The sequence below is a fragment of the Otolemur garnettii genome, unplaced genomic scaffold (assembly GCF_000181295.1).
Source record: "Otolemur garnettii isolate 467f Iridium unplaced genomic scaffold, OtoGar3 scaffold00087, whole genome shotgun sequence".
Taxonomy (NCBI): Eukaryota; Metazoa; Chordata; class Mammalia; order Primates; family Galagidae; genus Otolemur; species Otolemur garnettii.
Genome location: NW_003852482.1, coordinates 4,707,868 through 4,728,417, shown reverse-complemented (window position 1 = coordinate 4,728,417; position 20,550 = coordinate 4,707,868). Strand labels below are relative to the sequence as shown.

The 20,550-nt window shown below is 50.8% G+C and overlaps 1 protein-coding gene across 1 annotated transcript in view; it reads right to left on the bottom strand.

Annotated features, from left to right (window-relative positions):
* The window catches only part of AK8 (adenylate kinase 8), a 140,066-nt gene that overhangs the window by 116,843 nt on the left and 2,673 nt on the right, over positions 1–20,550 (bottom strand). Inside the window, exons 2-4 of the mRNA XM_003794875.3 lie at positions 20,191–20,275; positions 13,281–13,330; positions 10,091–10,204 (exon numbers count right to left, since the gene is read on the bottom strand). Of these exons, the coding sequence (XP_003794923.1) occupies positions 10,091–10,204; positions 13,281–13,330; positions 20,191–20,275 (249 nt within the window). The remainder of the gene's footprint in view (positions 1–10,090; positions 10,205–13,280; positions 13,331–20,190; positions 20,276–20,550) is intronic.

Here is a 20,550-nt window from a genome sequence, read left to right as displayed (position 1 = left end):
GGTGAAGGGGGAGCACATGGCCCTGACCAGAGGAGGTTAATGCTGGCACCAAGGAGCAGGATGGGGTGCTGAGGGCAAACTGGCCCCAGGGCAGCCCTGCTAGACCACCACATCGGTGGCTGCAGCCACTCATGGTCTGGGCCCCAGCTGCCCACGGAGGGGCCCTGAACAAGTGGCTGTAATGCCCTGAGCCTCTGTTTCTTTGTCTGTAAATGAGACAAAGAATATGTGCTTCAGGCTTGTGCCATAGCTTAGTGAATAGGGCACCAGTCACATACGCCACAGCTGGCAGGTTCAAGTTCAACACAGGCCTGCTAAACAACAATGACAACTGTAACCAAAAAATAGCCGGGCACTGTGGCAAGTGCCTGTAGTCCTAGCTACTCAGGAGGCTGAGGCAAGAGAATTGCTTAAGCCCAAGAATTTGACGTTGCTGTGAGCTATGACGCCACAGGACTCTACCCAGGGCAACATAGTGAGACTCTGTCTCAAAAAAAAAAAAAAAAAGAAAGAAAGAAAATGTGCTTCAAAGAAATGCTGAAATAACAGATGGGACATGCCTGATGCCCGGTGAGGGCTTGATGCTGTGCATAGCTACCCTGAGCACTTTTTTTTTTTGAGACAGAGTCTCAAATTTTTGCCCTGGGTAGAGTGCTGTAGTATCATAGCTCACAGCAACCTCCAACTCAGGCTCAAGTGATCCTCTTGCTTCAGTTTTTCTACTTTGGTAGAAACGGGGGTCTCGCTGGTCTTGAACTCGTGAGCTCAAGCAATCCACCCGTCTCAGCCTCCCAGAGTGCTAGGATTACAGGCGTGAGCCACCACACCTGGCCAACCCTGAGCACTCTACACCCATCCCACCTGCTTCTTCCCCCGCAGAGGACTGGGCAAGGAAGACTGCCCTCTTCTCAGGGACACCTTGGGGGCCAAAAATCCCCCCCTCCCACCTGCATCTCTAAGGAAGGGAAGTAGAAACAGATTCCAAACGCGGAGGTCCACTGCTGGGGTTGGGGAGCAGAGACTCGCCCTCAGCACTAGCATCCCCCAACCTGTCCAGGGCAGGCTTCCTTCTCTCAGATGCATAGCGGCTGCTGCTCTCCAGCCAGCTGTGTGACCACGGGCAGGTCTTGACCTCTTTAGGTTCCACATAGTTCACCAATAGAAATAAGTAACAATATTATAGCTTTTGCTTTCATTTTTGTTTTCCATACACCCTACTTCCAGTAGCATAGTCCCCCACAGTTCCTTTGAGGACTCGACCCCTTGTTCTTCAGCGTGTGTGGTTTGGGCAGGTCAATCCCACCCTCAGATCCAGATTGGTCCCAGCTGATCAGCATATCCCACCCCTAGCCACTGTGATTGCTTCAGGGGCTGCCAGAGACCCAATCCCAGTCAATGAAAGGCAGGCCCAGGACATCAGCGCAACCCTGCCTTCCACCAGATCAGAACGTAAGAGCTGGAGCTTTAGCAACCACTTTGCAGGCATGAGAGGTGTGCAAAAGAAACCAGGCTCAGTTCCTGCACGGCTTTTCCAGGGATGTGGAATTGGAAGAAAACGATAGAGCAGCCAGTCAGGGAAGGAGAGAAGACCTTAGCTGGGAACCAGACTTATAACATGTTCTCTTGAGAGTTATGGGGCCACCAGGTTGCTACAACATGGACAGCAAAAGTCAAGAGTGAAAACAAGAGGGAGAAAGAGAATGGACGAGAGATGCGGACAGGCAAGCAGGCCGGCGGGCGTCCAGTGAGTCCCTGCTTTTCATATCTCAGGAGAGCTCTGTGTCCTTGTAACATTGTCCCCCGCCACCCTCATTCTTGCTTAAGTCACTGGTTCCCAACTTGATCAGCTGGGGTGTGTAAAGCACAGGTTGCTGGGCCCTCCCCAGGAGTCCTGGGGTACAGCCAGGGCTGCTGCTCCAGGGTCACACCTGGAGAATCAGTGGCTTAAGTTACCCCAAGCACCAAAGAGCCCTGCCCATGTAGGGCAGTGGCTGGACAGAGAGAGGGCGTCTTTCCTCCCCGGTGTCCAGGGAGCTTCCCCAGGCTGGGGAGGAAGCAGCCCTGCCCCCCTTCCATATATCCCCTCTCATCTTTTCCATCCTTCTCTGTCCCCTCAGGTCCCCTCCTGACCCCAGGCAGAGCTGCTTTCCATCCCAAGCCCATTTTCCCCTTTTCCTGAGATTCATCTCTCCCTCCCTGACAACACACATTCAGGAGGCAGCATTTAGACAGGTATGGGGACGTGGGGGTGCCAGCTGGGGGAACAGGGGGGTGCAGGCAGTCAAAGAACGCAGGTTGAGAGGTGGCAGGTCCTGGTGGGGCACAGCGCCCCCTGCAGCCTGCGCGGCAGGGGACAGGCTGGTGGCTTTGAGCATGGTGCCCCCCTGCCGCTCCCTGCCACTGTGCTGTCTCCACGCCAGCTTTGATGTGTCACATCAGCAGCAGGGGCTTTCAGGGGGCCGTTTGGAAGCCCTGCCAAACTGTCTTTGCAAGAATCACGCTCCCTCCTTCCAGAGCTCTGTGAGGCTCTCCCACTCACACCCTCCAAAGCCTAGTATTTGGGGGAGAATCAGGGGTAAGTTGATAAAGTTCAATGGGGCTGCTCCTGGTCACAGAGAGGCTCAGGCCCAGGTGCAGGCTTCACCTGCTTGCTGGGGGCTCCGCAGCACCCAGCTGTGTCCTGCCCTTGAGGGCAGGATTGGCTGTGTTTGCTGCAGTTCCGACATCCCCCTCTCCCTCTGACTCCCAGAGAGGCTCTGGAGGCTTCCTGGGTCCCAGGGCAGAGTCCCTGGTCTGCCAGCCACTGCCCCTCCCTGGAAGGATGCCTGCTTTGCTTTCTGAGGTGGCCAAGTGTGGAGGCACCAAGGCTGGCTCTGGCCTGCACGGAGTCTGTCATTTAATTCCTCTAAGCCTGATCTCCCTCACACAGGGTGACTTGAGCCTGTGACTCACGGACCTCATTCTCAGTGATCCTAAGGCCCTTGCTGTTACCATGATAGGTGACACAAGCTCAGAAGTCACAGGCATGTTGAGCTATGGTATCAGCTTCAGGAGCAGGTGGGGCGGCGAGGAGTTGTGGCACCTTCATCTATCCCACCCTCACCCCCTTCTCCCTCCTGGTAGGGGAGGGAAGCCCAGTATGGGACCTGAGCTTCCCCAAGAACTGATCAGAGAATCCTTTAAAGACAACTCTCATTTCATTCTGCTGCTTCTTGGAGTTGTCAGAGCGGGTTATGAGATAGCAGGAACTGTCTCCCAGAGTCTGGAAGGCAGAGACCGGAGATTTCGGGCACAGAGGTAAAAAGGAGGAAGGAGAGGCTTTGAAGGAAGAGATCAGCGCCCACAGCAGGGCAGCGGACAGGCCCACGGAGGGAGGTGGCAGTAGGAGAGACCCTGGGAGGGAGAAGGGCCGGTGGATTTTAAAAGGGGTCCCAGAGACTGGGGCTCAGATTTCTTCTCTCCTCTGTTTCACGCCACCACCTTGAGTGGCTAACTTAGGGACGAAAGGAGAGTCACATTTTGTCCTAGCTCAGCCTCCAGGAAATTGGAAGAGCAAGGCTGGCTGGAGAAGGAATGGCCAGAGGTGATGGTGACATCCAGCAGGTCTTGGAAGCAAGAGCTGATGGGCTGTTTCCCGGAAATTTTCAGGACCCTTTGGAGGTGACTGTGTTTCTTGTGTGCAATAGAGGCAGGGTGAGAGCTCAAGTTCCTTTATTTCGGTATTTTTTAAAAAAATGATGACTCTAGGCAGCTGGTACACTTGGGGATGTGGGGCTACATCAGATTTAAAATTTGAAAACTGAAGTTATGAAGAATCCAGCCCAGCCAGCCTGCAGGTTGTTTATATATAAACAAACATGGCTGTTGTGCTCTGATGTTACAGTTGATTCAGAGGGTACCTCGACCTAGCAGTAATCTTGCTTGAAAGTAGTAACTGCAGTGAGGAAAGGGGAGTGGTGCTGGGGGTGGGTTCTCAGCTGGCCTGTGTTAGAACTCCCTGGAGTTTTTACCTGTTGAAGGCTGGCCCTCCTCCTGGGGGTCAGTGGCTGACTCCCAGGTGATTTTAGGTGCTGCCAAGACTGAGAACCTCCTTGGCTGGGGCCGGGTTTGAACCCACCAGTTCCTGTATATGGAGCTGGCGCCCTACTCCTTGAGCCACAGGAACTGCCCTTTTTTTTTTTTTTTTTTTTAGGATTTTATTTATTTATTTATTTTTAGAGACAGAGTTCACTTTATTGTCCTCGGTAGAGTGCTGCAGTGTCACAGCTCACAGCAACCTCCAACTCCTGGGCTTAGTCAACTCTCTTCTCAGCCTCCTGAGTAGCTGGGACTACATGTGCCCGCCACAATGCCCGGCTACTTTTTGTTGCAGTTTGGCTGGGGCCAGGTTTGAACCTGCCACCTTTGGTACGTGGTGCATACTCACTGAGCTACAGGCACCGCCCTCCTTGCAGGAATTTCAATAATAAAGTTTTGGTGTTTTGTGAGACACAGTCTCATTCTGTTGCCCCAGAGTAAAGTGCCAGGGTGTCAGCGCATTTCACAGCAACCTCAAATTCCTAGGCTCAAGTGATCCTCTTGCCTCAGCCTCTGGAGAGGCTGGGACTACAGATGTCTGCCACCACGCCAGGCTAATTTTCCTGTTTTGTTTCTTAGTAGAGATGGGGTCTCCTTGTTCAGCTTGTCTCAAACGCCCGAGCTCAAGGGAACCCAGCCTCACCCTCCCAGAGTGCTAGGATTACAGGTGTGAGCCACCGTGCTCAGCCATTTTCCTTCTTTTACTTTTCTATGGTTTAAATCTCAGGCTCAGGAACATGAAGGGCCAGCTTCTGAGAGTGCGTGCCTCACCCAGTGCCAGCCCTGCTCCTCACAACGCCCCCCCCACAAAGGCCTGCTTCCCTGTGCCTTTCTGTGTGTTTATGATGGTGAACCAGAGTGGGGGCTGAGACAGACCCAGAGAAGGCAGGTGAAGGCAAAAGATTTGGCAGAAGAGTTGAATTCAATTAAGTCACCAAAGAGGAGGAATGGGGAGCAAAGGTGGCCTTGGGCTGGGGTCCCAGGAGGGGCATTTAGGGGAAAGGGGCCTGCAGAGAAGGTGCCAGAGCTGCTTCCATGCATTTTTGAAAATGACTTCTCTTTCGTGGAGTCATCTTGGTAGGCTCTGCCACGTCAGAGGGTCTCTAGCCCTTCAGAAAGAGCTGTGGGGGCTCGGCACCTATAGCTCAAGAGGCTAAGGTGCCAGCCACATATACCAGAGCTGGCAGGTTTGAATCCAGCCCCGGCCCGCCAAACAACAATGACGGCTGCAACCAAAAAACAGCTGGGTGTTGTGGCAGGAGCCTATAGTCCCAGCTACTTGGGAGGCTGAGGCAAGAGAATCATTTAAGCCCAAGAGTTGGAGGTTACTGTGAGCTGTGATGTCATAGTACTCTACCCATGGTGACAGCTTGAGGCTCTGTCTCAAAAAAAAAAAAGAAAGAAAGAAAGAGCTGTGGAGTCTGTGAGGTGCCCAGAGACAGCCAGCATGGTCAGGGCCTTGAGCATCTCTAGCTCAGACCTGGAAGAATCAAGGAGGCCGGATGGTCAGCTGGGAGATGAGGCTGGAATGACGCTGCTGGGGGAGTGTTTGGCACCCAGGCTGGGAGAGGGAAGCCCAGGAAAGCGGTTTTCTCCAGGAGCATTTTAACTCTGACCAGACACCGACGGAATCACTGCTGAGTTTTCCAGGTGTGATGATGTGTGTGCATGTTTTAGAAAGGGTCTTATCTTCTGGAAAGTGGAAATAAATAAAGATCACCTGAGTGAGACACACAGAGGCTACTCACTCAGCTTGCTGAGCGGGGAGTCAGCCACCATCACTTGTGTTTGGCAGACTCAGAGGCAGACAGCAGAGTGGGGATGCTTTCTAGAAAAAAAAGGGATGGCTCTGGACACACCCTGATGGAGGCAGTTGGCCCGGGGAAGCTGGAGGCTCCCTGGAGAGGGTACCCAAAGGGACAGGGCAAGGGAGCATGCAGGCTTTCTCTGGCTGTCCTAAGTTGGAAGCAGAGAAACAAACTAGAGAAGCCATCACATGCGAATCAGGTCCTGGCCACTTTGGATTGACCGTGACAGGGTTACTGTGTGGCTTCCTGGATTGTTGGTAGAAACGGCAGGCCGGCTGCCCACAAGTCTGCCTTCCAGCAGGCCGGCTTGCTGGCCTGGCAGGTGCAGGTAAGTGGTTCCTACAGGGAGGGTGGCTGTGGGCCATGGGTCAGGGTGCTATTTGTATGAGAGGCCTGGCCACTGTCCACAATTAATCAGTATTTGGTTTCTCAGTAGATACAGACTAAGACACGTGGATAAAATGAAGTGCTCTCTGGGTTTGGTTTAAAATAACCTGGGGTAAGAGGACTGGGTGAGGGTAGAAGTGAAACCAGGCTGCCAAATATTAGTAGAAGCAGGCGACAGGGTCCGTGGAGGTTCTGACGCTATTCTCCCTGCTTCTGAGCATCTTCATGACATTTCATATAAACAGTTAACAAACAATCCCTGGTCAACAGAGTCGCCTGCATCCTCGGGCCACTTCTGCCCTGTGGGTCTCATATTCCATGCCCTTGGGGTGTCACAGTGTGTCCTGTGGGACGGGTCTGCTCTGCCGGGCTTCTAAAGCTTGCAGCTTGTTGCTCCTTCCCAGCTCAGAGTCAGGACTCAGGACTTAATAGGTGTTCAGAATTAATCTAAATGAATTAGTCAACCACGATGCCATTAATTGGTTGAATGAAGGCTCCCTGGCTCCCCAGGTTGGCTTGGGTTTAGTTTTATGATACAGTCAGTCTCCCTTCTGGTTGGAAGCTCCCTGGGCAGGGAGAAGGAATTCCTCTGTTGCTCTCCCATGGTACTGCAGAATAGTACATGGCAAACACAAGGTAATTGGGAAGAATTTCGGAAACCATCTGGAAATGCCTAAAATGGAGATGTCTTAGTTAATACCAGCAACGTTAAGAGAATTCTGCTTAGGCGAGCAGAGCCAAGATTAGCAGGAGAAAATTAGGTATTTGAAGGTATTACTGCTCCTTGCTTTAGCAGCCGTAAAGACTCCAGATCAGCAGACAGTTTAAAGAGGACACTGAACGAGAGGCCCGGCCTGGCAGCCAGCCGAGTCCTGACTGCCCACTTTGCTCTTCAGAACCTCTACTCCTTCCTGGAGCCTGATGTCCTTGGCTTTCATCTTTCCTCCCCTGTATTTCTGAACCAAGGAAGCCCAACAAGACACCCTTGAAAGCACTTCAGTGTGGTCTGAAATATGTTGATAATTAGCATAATGAAACCCAGGAGGAATTCCCTTAACCTCCCTCTACTCTGTTGAATTTTATAAACCTAATAAAAGCATCTTATCCTAGAAATAAGCCAGCCTCTCCTCAAAATCTTATCTTTAGCAGAAAATGCAATGACCATTTTCTTTCTAAAAACATATTCCTACCTTCCAAAACTGGTTTCTCCCCAAGCAGTAACCACACACTCGGACTTCTGCAAGACTGTGGGGGCAGCACGGGGCACTGACTGGCCTGGGGTAGCTGGCTTTGCTGGATGAGGCTTTCCTTCTCTAACCAGCTGTCGTCACAGGCAAACCTGGGGCTGGGGGTTGCCTGAGTCTTCTCTCTTGTCTCTGAAACTCCCTGCACCAGGGGCACTCACGCCGTGTCTGAACTCTGTGACCCTGGCCAGCCCTCTGTGCTCCCCTCACCAGGGCTGACCATGCCTGGGACACATGACCAGCTGGCATGGCAGACCCCCTTTCCTGAGAGTTTGGCCTTGAAGCTGCTTTTGTGGGCAGTTTGAACTGAGGACAGGGAAGGCAGGAATGGAGTGGCCATCATGAGTGGCCAGGAAGGGCAAAAGAGGAAGGGGAAACTGCAGAGAGAAGAGAGATAACAGATGAAGCACCTCAAGGAGGTGGAGCGAGATCAAGGCCCCAACTCCTGGCTGACCAAGGAGCTGGCCACTTCCTCCATCCAGGTCCCAGGAGTCCCTGTGTCCCCACTTTGGGTCCTTTTTGTTCTCTGGGCAGCCTAGGTGGATCCCTGCTCTTTCTTTTTTTTTTTTTTTTTTTTGAGGCAGAGCCTCAAGCTGTCGCCCTGGGTAGAGTACTATGGCATCACAGCTCACAGCAACCTCCAACTCCTAGGCTCAAGCGATTATCCTACCTCTGCCTCCCAAGTAGCTGAAACTACAGGCGCCTGCCACAATGCCCGGCTATTTTTTGGTTGCAGCTGTCCTTGTTGTTTGGCAGGCCCAGGCTGGATTTGAACCTGCCAGCTCAGGTATACGTCACTGGCGCCTTAGCTGCTTGAGCCACAGGCGCAGAGCCGGATTCCTGCTCTTTGAAACCAAGGGCTGTCCACATCTCACTGGTGACCCTGAGGCTGGAAACTTCCCACTTCCCACTTCTTGGAGGAACAGTGGCCATATGAGCCCTGAATGGGGATGAGGATGGGATACAACCAGCTCTCAGCCATATCCCCTGCCAAGACTGGTAGGAGACCCCTGGTTCTCGCCCGGTTCGTGGTCAGGCCCCAGAGAGACCTAGATTGACCATTACACAAACTAAGCCTCTGCTCGGAGCACCCAGAGTCCCCACCTCCACCCTAGTGCCTTATCTCTTATCATGCCTTAACTTTCACCACCTCATTCAACTTCTGTCAAATTTTTGGTAATCATCTTTATCTCCTGTGCTTAACTTTAATCCACATTGTTGAAAAAAAAATTTTCTTTGGCATGGTGAGTTACTGAAGCCTAAGTTTTGCGCAGAGGTGCTGTCACAGGTGTTTCTGTCCTATGGGGAGAGAGAAGACACAGCTGACCAGGTCCAGATCAGCTGATGCCTGTGCAGGGCCCTTCTGCCCTGGGTTTTAAGCAATGGAAGAGCCGAGGGGGCCTGAATCAACAGGCCTCGGCTCTGCCCATTGGCCTCAAGATTATGAGGTGAAGGGGAGCCCTAGAAAGACTTGACACTCACTGTGTTCAGCACGAGGGCCCTTGTATTCTCAGCGCTCTCACCTCGAATGAGGGAAAGACTGTGTCTCGGGGGTAACACCCAGAGGGCACATCCCTGCTTATCTCCAAAGGGAAATTTTTTTTTTTTTTGAGACAGGATCTCATTCTGTCACCTAGGCTGGAGTGCAGTGGCATCACCATAGCTCCCTGCAGCCAGGAACTCCTGGGCTCCAGCCATCCTCCCAGCTTAACCTCCTGAATATCTGGGACACACCATCACATCCAGCCAAAGGGAGTTAGGAAGAAATATTTTGAGTTTCTATTTGTACTCAAGCGAAGCAATGAGATCTAGCCCTGCATTTCCCTTTATTTTATTATTTATTTATTTTGAGACAGAGTCTCACTATGTTGCCCTTGGTAGAGTGCCTTGGCATCACAGCTCTCAGCCTTGCAAGAGGCTGGGACTACAGGCACCTGCCACAACGCCTGGCTATTTTTTGGTTGCAGTTGTCATTGTTGTTTAGCAGGCCCAGACCAGGCTCAAACCCACCAGCCTCAGTGTATGTGGCTGGTGCCCTACTTAATGAGCTACAGGCACCAAGCTGCATTTTCCTTTAAAAGATATTTCTCAAGTACAGAGCTGGTGGGATTTTAGAAACAGAACCTCCAGTTCTCCTGGGGTGCTCCCCCATGTGAGAGAGGGACTGAGGGTGAGAACTGTGCCACAGGGCGCTAGGCAACGGAAGGCCACACCCTAAGGCACAGCACACAGGAGTGCTGCACTCTGCAGACACCTGGGTGCTGCCCTTTCACTGCCCAGCCCAGCTCAGCCCGCAGACCCAGCACAGATCAGCAGCAGAAAGGAGCAAGCCTGGACCATGCCTTGCAGACAAAATCGCTTCCCTCACTCCCTTCCCACCATAAACATGTCACTTTGGTACCCAGCAGGACATGGGCCCTAGCTAAGGACTCTCTCCTTCCTTCATCACATGCCACCTGCATCTCATCTTGTATGTCACCATTTTCTTTCACTTAATCCAAAAGGAAATGGGAACCAGCCCGGCCAAGGCAGGGAGCATTGTGCTGGCCGACCCCTGCCCCAGGCCAGTCCTACCTTGGTCTTCTGATAATGCTTCCTGGCTTCAGTGGCCAAAACAGAAAATTCTTTTACTATCAAGTTGTCCACACTGAGGAGATTAGTGTTCAGATGTTTGCAAAGCCACATTGCCTATAGAAGGAAAAGAGGAAAAGAAAATTTTATCAAAAACAATGAATATAAGAATAGCTCTATTAAAACATCCAGGTTCTTCCCTGTCCTAGAAAATGCTGGTCACAGAGAAGCACAGTTATTTCTGGCTAGAGGAAGGCCACCAGGACAAACCCTAGGAATTATCTTGGATGCCATCTCTTCTTCAGCCAGCAGGGGCCCAGATGGCACTGTAAGACCCATATGGGCTACGCTCTCAGCTGCCCTTGACACACCTTTCCAAGCTCTGTTGACCCTGAGGTTTTAACTCAGAGAGGTTTAGAATAGGCACTGTGGAATGAGAGCTAAATATGGGTCACAACATTCATAGTTTCTTTAAGATTGGGAAATGACATATTGTGGCCAACAGAATGTTTAGTTCATTGGTGACTATTCTATGAAGTCTATGAGGAGGAGTAAATTTTAAGGAATAATAATACAATAAAATGTTCTTAACACCAAAATTATGCTGATGACCATTTCAGCATTAGGAAGGCCCTTTCCTGGTTGGTATGAACCTTAATTCTTTCCGATCCTATTGCTATTGAACAGTCAGAGACAGTGCCAGGAAGAAGCTGGGCAGAGCTCTGTGTAGTTTACTATCATCTTATCATTGTAAAATCAGACTTCTGTGTCTCCACAGGGCACACAGGGGCAAGGACAGCAAATTCACCAAAATGCTTGCAGCTGAAACACGAGCTAACCGCTGTCAGGGCCTGACCTTATCAGGGAGGACAAGTTCCATCATCTCGGCCACACAGGGACCTAACGAAAGCAGGTCTCTGAGTTTGGAATCTGCTTTGCCCAGAAAATTCCTGCCAGTGACCAGTGAAGAGCGAGAGCTGGGCACACGGGACAGGTGGCCCTGGAAAGTCAAATGTCAAAGACAAAAGCCCTTCCCAAAAGGAGGCCCTCACACAGAGTAACCAGACTCTTCCTGAAAACCTACTTCATCAAGCACATTTGTCTAAAGCAGCGGTTCTCAATCTGTGGGTCCCGACCCACAGGAACTGTATTAAAGGCTCGCAGCATTAGGCAGGTTGAGAACCACTGGTCTACATGCAGACTCAGTCATCCTCATTCCCAACATTAGCGTCACTCAGGAAGCAAGTTCAACTATTAGTATTCTGGGCACTGCCCGGGGAGATTCAGACAAGGTCTGGAGGGGAGAGCAGGAGCTAGGATTTTCCAAAGCACCCTGGTGACGCTGATGGTCGGCAGGTCTGGGGGTCCCTGATTTCTAACAAAACAGTGAGAGTGGCTAGAGTCAGGTGGGTTGACCACAGAAAGGTGTGGAAGATGACAGGCTGATACTGAACAGTCAATAGGAAAGCTTTGGAAAGACAGAAGAATGATGGACAGCAGACAGATAAGTAGGACAGCTATCCTAACACCAAAAGCATAGCAGACGCAGACCCATTTAAGGATCAGCTAACTTAATTACTTTTCAGGAGAAAACAGGTGCCAGGGCCTGCCCCACCACAATGCCCCTGACGTGTGGCCACCAGTGGTGGAGGATGGGTTCACTAATGTTCACTAGCCTGGCTTTTAAAAGGCAGAAAGGGTCTCCTCTCAGATAACAGAAATTTTAACATGTTTTGGCACTTAAAAAATTGACCTTAGGGTGGCACCTGTTGCTCAAAGGAGTAGGGTCCCGGCCCCATATGCCACAGGTGGCGGGTTCAAACCCAGCCCTGGCCAAAAACTGCAAAAAAAAAAAAAAAATGACCTTAATTAGGCCAGGCACAGTGGCTCACACCTGTAATTCCAGAACTCTGGGAGGCTGAGACAGGTGGATTGCTTGAGCTCAGGAGTTTGAGACCAACCTGAGTAACAGTGAGACCCTGTCTCTAAAAATAGCTGGTGCAGTGGTGGGCACCTGTAGTCCCAGCCACTCAGGAGGCTGAGGCAAGAGAATTGCCTGAGCCTCAGAGTTTAAAGCTGTTGTGAGCTATAATGCCACGGCACTCTACCCACGGTGACAGAGTGAGACTCTGCATAAAAAAAAAAAAAAAAAAAAAAATTAAATAAGAAAAAAAAAGTGGACCTTAAAGGATGAAGCCATAGATGGGCTGAAGCACACCAGCATCTGGACACTGCTTGCCGCCCAAGAGGAAAAGAAGAAAAAGGGTAAAAAGTTCTTGCTTGTATAATATTAAGAAAATAATTAACTGATAGTATCTTTAAAATAGTTAATTAAAAAAAGTAAAACAAAAGGGCATGTGAGGTGGGCTCAGGTATTTGCTGTATCTTTCAAGTTGTATTTTCTTTAAAATAGAGAAAGAACAAACAGAGCAAATATGGCAATGTGATGAATATGTGTGAAACCAGGAACTGGGTCCGTGAGGAGCCATGATACAGTTTCTGTGCTTTTCGACTGCAACTGGGAAATAGTTTGAAAGATTTCATAATTCAAAAAAATTTTTTTGAGACAGAGTCTTACTATGTCGTCCCCAGTAGAGTGCCGTGGCATCACAGCTCACAGCAACCTCAAACTCTTGGGTTTAAGCAATTTTCTTGCCTCAGCCTCCAAAATAGCTGGGACTACAAGTGCCCACCGCAACGCCTGGCTATTTTTTGGTTGCAGTTGTTGTTGTTTAGCAGGCCTGGGCCAGGCTCGAACCCACCAGCCTCGGTGTATGTGGCCAGCACCCTACTCACTGAGCTACAGGCATTGAGCCTCATAATTCAAATTTTAAGAGAGAATTTTGCCAAAGTCTCTGGAATGTATGTGCTGCTTGGCCCAGCACTCCCACTTCTAGAATCTAGGTGCTCAAAGCAGACATGAAGGCACAGAAAACCCTGGAAGGGTTCTTTAGCAAAAATGCTAAAGCAGTGTTTATCTTCGGATGGTTGGAGAATTACATTTTGGGTTTTTTCTATTTTCTAGGTTTTCTCCTATAAACTTACATCTTCCTTTTGTGAAAAGAAAATAAGGAGAAGACAAAAGCAGAAGAAACGCTGGGTTCTGCTGCAGCGCCGCTGAGGGCCGCCTGGCTCCAGCTCGGACAGTGAATGAGACAGTACAGTGACACAACACTTAACATGATACACTTACTATGGTTGTTTTCCCCGAGGCCGGTGGACCTAATATTATAACCTTCGGCACTGTAGAATAAAAAGATTTGAATGTCACCACTCAGCATGACAAAGCAGCCTCCCCTGCCTGCGGTACTCTGGGCACACTTATTTCTCTCCTCCCCAGATTTCATTTTCTGCCACTGACACAGCCATTTGTAACCCGGTGGCTCAGAGATGCTCTTGCCATAGAATCCATTCTGTGTTTAGAGAGGTAAGTGATCACCGAGATGGTTTATTCTTCTAGCTCCAAGGGGATCTGGACACCGTAACTTGTTTGCCAAACTAATAAATATTGAGAACAATTGGGATTTCAAACACCATAAAGCATTTTAAACAGGGACTTTGTCTCAGAGATGCTCTTTCAAATAAAGCTGTATTTTATGTAAATCGACCCTTGAAGCTTTTTTTATGTTTATACCTTTTTATTGGGCAAATTGTATTCCCATCATTTTACAGAGGGAAATAATGAGAAAAGCCTGGAGTGCATAGGCCAGATTTATAAATCTCAAGAAAGGAAAGTCTTTGTTTTCAAATACAGACATTTCTATGCAAATAGAAAACACTGGCAGCTGCTGTGGCTTGGAGGCCTGAGTTCCTAAAGCAGCTTTCAGACCATCAGTAGATGCAGCAAACAAAAGAGAGATGACCACCAGGCAGGGTGCTGAAAGGCACGTGCACTTGGGCCAAAGCAAAGGGAGCAGGTGGGGTGTCCAGACAGAAAGCTACGCTGACTGCCTCCCGCAACGCCACCTGGATCGTGCTGCTTCTGTCCTTCTACTGGTGGAGAGCAAGTAACCTCCCTCACCTTGGCCCCTAACCCACCAGGGACCATGAACAGATGTTCTCTCCAACTCAAGCAAGCCTCCAACATCTATGTATAGAGTCTATCCCTCCTCGCAAACCTTAGTTTGGGGCTGGACACAGAGAAGGAATTAGCCAGCGACTTAATGGTCAGCACATCTACACCCAGCCAGCTGCTTTGCTTTAAATAGATCTTTGCCCGATTTCATTGTGCCTTCTCATTTCCAGGGAAAATGTGGAGGAGTTCAAGATAATTCATTGACTCACTCCACAAGTACCCTGCCAAGGAAAGCAGCAAGGCCATGGTTCCTGGAACACAGGAGTGAGGCCACGTACTGGACAGCAAGTAAAAGTGAGTCAAGCGTCCTCTGTGCCCTAGTCCTGGCAAGGGAATTGCCCTCTCCTCAAGGGCAAGATGGACACACACAGCCCCCTGAAATGTAGGTAAATTTCTGCACATTTATAAATCTGGCCCATCAGTCCCCTGAAATGTAGGTAATTTGCAGCTGGTGCTGGTAACATGGACCAAGGGGTGCTGGAGGCAGGGAGGCCTCGTGCAGCTCTGTGTCTGGAGGGTCTGGAGACCCTGCACTGCTCCAGCTCAGCAAACCATTTTGGACACTTCTCTCCAACTTAGGTGCGGGCTGGGTGTTACCTGCCCACCACAAATAGTAGACACAGCTCCCAATATTCTTCTGCCCCAAAGATCTCTGTATCCCTTTAAATCCCCTTGAACCCCTTCTGGACCTCCACAGAAGCCAGAGTGGCGTCCTGGTCATCCTGACAGGTTTTTCCTCTAGAGCCTTCTCTGGTTGGGGACACAGAGAATTACCTGAGATCCCTGAACAACCCTCTCCTTTAAGCTAAGAAGCCTTGGACTTTCTTATTCTCCCTGGGTGTGTTCTCTCCACATTCCCACCTTGCCACCCATCATTCCCCTACCAGCAGGAGCCTCCTCCTCACCCTTCCTCACCCCACCCCGGGCGCCCTGCTTCCCTCCTCCTTGGAGGCTCATGCCCAGTGGCTTTGCTGGTGCTTGCCTTCCACTCTGGTGAGTTTCATCCCTCTGCTGAGAACCCAGCAGTACTTCTGTCCTCCATAGAACGGCAGCGCCTTGAGGACAGGGACCAAGTCTTACCCTCCCCTGCTGTTCTCACAGCAGACAGAACTGTGAGAAGCCACACAGTGTGGCCTTCAGGGACAGCCTCCTCAGCTGTCCCCATCTCATTCTTTGATCACTATTTGTCACCTTCGTCACCACCCTTCCACACTGCCTCACAACAGGCTCCCTGACAGTCAGTGTTCTCAGGTACAAGCGGCAGGAACCAGTTGTGGCCGAGGTGCGGCTCAGACTCCTGCACAGGCTAGGGACCCAGGCCCGGGGCTACCCCACCAGGAAGAACACCCCAAGTAAGGCCACCAAATGGTCTGGGGGGCACCAGACACACAGCCTATACCTACGAGGCTACTGACATATGTGGGCCCTAGGGCTGCCACCAGTCAAGTTGCTGCCAAAACCCAGGAACCAGGCCCTATGGGGCCACTGGGAAAAGCATCTCTCACATGCAATCCAGAGTCTGGGGCCAGCTGACCAGCAAAGCTCAGGTCACAGGCCCAGGCCCTGGTGTCATAGAAGCTCGGAAGGAATTCTCAGCTTCTGAGGTGGGAAGCAGGGCAGGATTCAGGGGCCAGTTCTCTGTATTGGGCCTGAAGCCTGGGGTGAAGCGTCCCAGGGCCCTCTCCTGGGAGAGAGAAACCACACAGGTGAGAACACCTTGAAGGACAAGCCTGGGAACGAGGTGGTTTTGGGGATACATAGTCAAGTGAGACTGGAGCTCGGGTGTCACAGGTCTGGGGACAGCAGGGAAAGTGGTCAGGGTGCAGGGACATCAGGGCAGAGGATGTGGCTGGCTCAGACCATGGAGGCAGTGCTTGGCCACAATGGGATAAGGGAGCATTGGGGACCCTGGGTCTACTCACAGGCCCGTCACCTGCGGCCTCTCCAGGACTCTGACCGCAGGCCCCACTGAAGTTCCTCGGGAGGTGGGCCATATCCAACAGGGCTCAGGACTTGCCGACCCCTGAAGGGAAAGGCGGCTCGACAATGGCATTTGGGGAAGGAGTCTCATTCCCAAGTCACGCGTTCATCTTGACAAAGTTACCAGGCTGGAATGCTGCAGGGGAAACCCTCCCCTTCCAGGTTCTGTAAGTGGCACCCAAATTGTACACATCTATAAAAAGACTTTAAAAGGGGAACATCCACGGCCTTTCTCTCCACCTAATTTCTCGCACACATTTATGCGATTAATTTCAGTTTCTTAAAATCTAACACCTTGAAACTCCAGCACTGCTCATGAGTAATTATTTATAAACAGTGTCATAAAAGGCTGCTTGACTGCCAAGAGTAATCAACTTCTTCCAACCACTTCAAAGGAAATCAAAAAAACCTTTCCATCCACTGATCCTTTTGAGGTTTAACTAGGAGCATGATTTAAAATTCACAAGAACACCCTTAGGTATTGGAGCTCTAATACACAGCTTTCTTGGACAAACGTTTGATGAAAAACGAAACATACCATTATATACACCATCGCCTGCTTTAATATTGCCCAGGGCTACTGTAAATGCTCACTTTGTACTAAATCTGCTTTTCTCTCAGTGCAGGGGCTGCCAGCCCCCGTGTGCCACTCCTCATGTCTACACTCACCAGGACGAGCCGGAGCCTCTCTCCCTCCACACCAGTCCCCGCCATGCTGCCATGTGTCATGGTTAACCCCGTGCCTAGTGAGAGGAAGGGTCAAGGTCCTGGCTCCAGTTAACACAGGCTGCTGTGTAACTGGAAGGCGGCATGACGAGCTGACCCAGCCCCGGGGAGTGACACCCTCGGATGTCATGGGACCTTTGCTAGCCTCCTGGACTCTCTTCCAGAACTATCAGGATTGGGCTTCTCCCCTCTCCTAGAACAGCCACAAAAGCAAGGTTGTCTCCCTGTCTCCCCTCCTCTTGCCCCATTTTTGCTTTCTGTGTCTGGGGAGGCCGTGCAAAGGGAGGGAAAACCACAAATGTCCCTCTCTTCTTTTCATTTAAGTGGTTGGGACTTGAGCCAAGGACAAACATGTTCCAACATGCATAAAAGCTGCCAGCAAAAGGCCTGGGAGTGAGGGTGGAGGGCTGTGGGAAGCCGAGGTTACTGGGATCCAGTGACTCTACTCCCTGAGAGCATCTGGGCCAAAAAACTTGACTCCAGCTATTCAGGAAGACAGACAGGAGGCCAGCCCTCAGCAAGCAGGTAAACGAGACAGGTCTGGATCCTCTGGCTGTGCTTGAGAGCAATGAGGCAGGGGTGACGTGGAGAAAGCAGTAAAGGCTGTGAACAAACGGAAGGAGGCACCACGCAGTGGGAGGGGGTGACCAAGGGAGGAAGGCAGTGGCAGAGGTGGCTGTTCGGCAACAGCAGCTGTGCTGCATGCACACCAGAGAGAGGATGTTTAACATAAATCCTGATGAAGTGGACAGCCTGACACTGAAAGCAAGCACTGCTTATGTGATATGCAAGCATAATCCCAGCACTCTGGGAGTCCAAGGTGGGAGGATTGCTTGAGCTCAGGAGTTCTTTGAAGACCAGCCGGAGCAAGAAGGAGACCTCTTCTATACTAAAAATAGAAAAACTGGCTGGTGACTATAGCCTAGCAGCTAGGCTGGTGGGTTTGAACCTGGCCCAGCCTGCCAAACAACAACTAAAAGAAATAGTAGGGCATTGTGGCTGGCACCTGTAGTCCCAGCTACTTGGGAGGCTGAGGCAAGAGAATTGTTTAAGCCTGAGAGTTTGAGGTTGCTATGAGTTGTGACGCCACGGCACTGTACCAAGTGCGACATAGTAAGACTCTGTCTCAAATAAATAAATAAAAAGAAAAAAAGAAAAACTATCCCAGAATTTGGGTGGGCACCTATAGTCCCAGCTACTTGGGAGGGTGAGGCAAGAGAATCACTTGAGCCTAAGAGTCTGTAGTTGCTGTGAGCTATGATGCCACAGCACTCTACCCAGGACAATAGAGTGAGACTCTGTCTCAAAACAAAAGAATAAATAAAAAAAAAAAAAACAATGAAAAACATAAAGCAAAGATAGACTCTGCTTTAAACTTCAGGCTTTTGAATTTCCAGGCTGGGGGACTAGCTAAACCTTGAGCTTGGTGGTTTAAGAACACAGAGCATGGCACATACACAGGTTTTCAGACCAAAGGTAGAAAGTGCCAATGCAGCCCAATTTATCAGGGTTCAAATGGTTATACTGTCATAAAGCCCATTTTTTAATTTAAAAAGTCTCATTAGGCTTTGCACAAGTGTAAATTCAACATCTCACGCCCTGAAGGACCCCACTTGTGGGAGCATCAGGACGTGTGTGCCCTGGGCTGTCTGTCAGTGGCCATCACTGACTAGAAGCTTCATGGCCTCAATCTCACTTATGTGCCCATTTTACCAATGAGGAAATTGAGGCCAAGAAAGCAATGATCCCTCACCATCTCATCACATTTGAAGAGGAGAATGAATCCATGACCAGTGAATGGAAGGCTCCCTGACACTGAAGGACCCCCGCTGGCCGGACAGCAGGACAGGGCTCTGGAGCGGCTGTTTCTGGTCCTCCTCACTTCGTTTCTGTGTCACTTCTACTTTACTTCCTGTTGTTTCTTTGGTGGTGGCAGCAGGAGAGTTGGGTGTGGGCAGAGATGCTGACGGCAGCCCTAGGGTAACACAGCCCAGCAGCACCTGGGTGCCCAGTAGCCTGCTCAGCCTGGGCTGTGACAAGGGGAGGTGCAGAAGTACTTCCTCTGGCAAATGGAGCTGGAATCAGGGAGGCCTGGGAGAGCCTGGGTCTGTAGCCTAAGGCATGGCCAGGAAAAAAGGGTGGGCTTAACACCCCCTACTCCTCCACACACAGAGCAGGTGAATCTATAGCAGGCCATGTAATAAACAGTTATGCAGAGGAAGGAGGTGTCTGAGAAGGGTCACTGAAGGGCACAGTAAACTGTACCTGGATGTGGGGCTGGGGAAGAAGCAAGTGGGACAGCTTAGGAAAGGGGTGCTCCTGCACCCTCACCCAGCACTGCTCTACCTCCACCTGGGGTGTATGGGGCTCTTAGTCGATGTCAGCAGAACACAAGGAGACCCAGAGAATCGCCCGCTTGTGTGTAACTAGGGCCTCTTTGTTGGCCCTTTGCTGTCTTTGAACCTGCCTGCTTAGGTGGCAGGACCTAAGGAGCCCCTCACTCTGCAGCCAAGCCTGGAATCAGGACTTGTGTGTCCCACACATGGAAAAGGCCTGTGTGCCTGGAGTTCCTGAGGCTTGGAGCCTCCTCTCTCTAACCTTTTAAAAAAAACTATGTGGTGACATGTCTTACCTTGGGCCTTCTGAACCCCACTGCAGGGCATTTCAGGCCTCTGTCTAATTTCACTAGTGTTCTGGTAGCTCCTTCAAAGTAGGTAACGCTCCAATGACAGAAACATAACAACCCCAGGATACCAGTTCTCCCTGACAGCTCTCACATGACCGGGCTCACTTGGCAAATCCACTGTGGAACAGAGTGAGGGGCCTTCCTAGTGTGAGCCCCCCCACTCCCCGGTTCTGCATTCCAGCCTTGGGTCTGGCCCACCCGCATTCGTCGTCTGCAAAGGATCGGGGAGCTCTGAAACTCATTAACGCACTGGTAATGAGGCCATCGGAAAAGCCCCAGTGCTTCCTGTCTAGGCAGGCCAGAAACCAAATTTATACCTGACAAGTGGAGGGATCAGAGAGCTTAAACCCAATAGGCAACATCAGCGAGGGCAGGAGAAGGCATTAATAATTTATTCCATGGGCCATTCCGAGGTTTTCATTTTAATAAGTTGGCAACAGAATTTTTATTAGTTGTGCTCCAAGAAAATTAAGGAATTGTTAAATTAACCACCACTGCAAGTTGCCAAAACCCTCCCTCCACCCCTTGTGACCTCCCTCAGGCACAGGACAGACAGAGTTCTCATCTGTGCACAGGGCAGGGTAGGGTCTCTTGAGGAGGAAGAGGAAGCAGGAAGGAGGTACACCCAGTGCTCACCATTATCATTATTGCGATGCAAGTGCTTGATCATGAAAGGGATGGGTTCCTCGGGCTGGTGAATCAGTAGTTGTTCCAGCATGTTCTGTGGGCACAGAGCAGATGAGGCGGTCAGTACTTGTAGGAGCACCCTGGTCTCCATGGATACCAGCTATGAGGCATTTTCTCCCTGTACCCCACCAAAGATGGCTTCAACCTGGGACCCAGTCCTTGCCCCAGCTGGCATCTGCTTGGGTCCCTGTGAGCAGAGACATGAGATGGGCCGTGTGGATGCTGCTGGGGAGGCAGAGCTGGCAGTCCCAGGGCCCTCTCCCATGAGTCCCTCTGTGCTTCCCCTACAAGACTTCTCCCAGTTCTTCT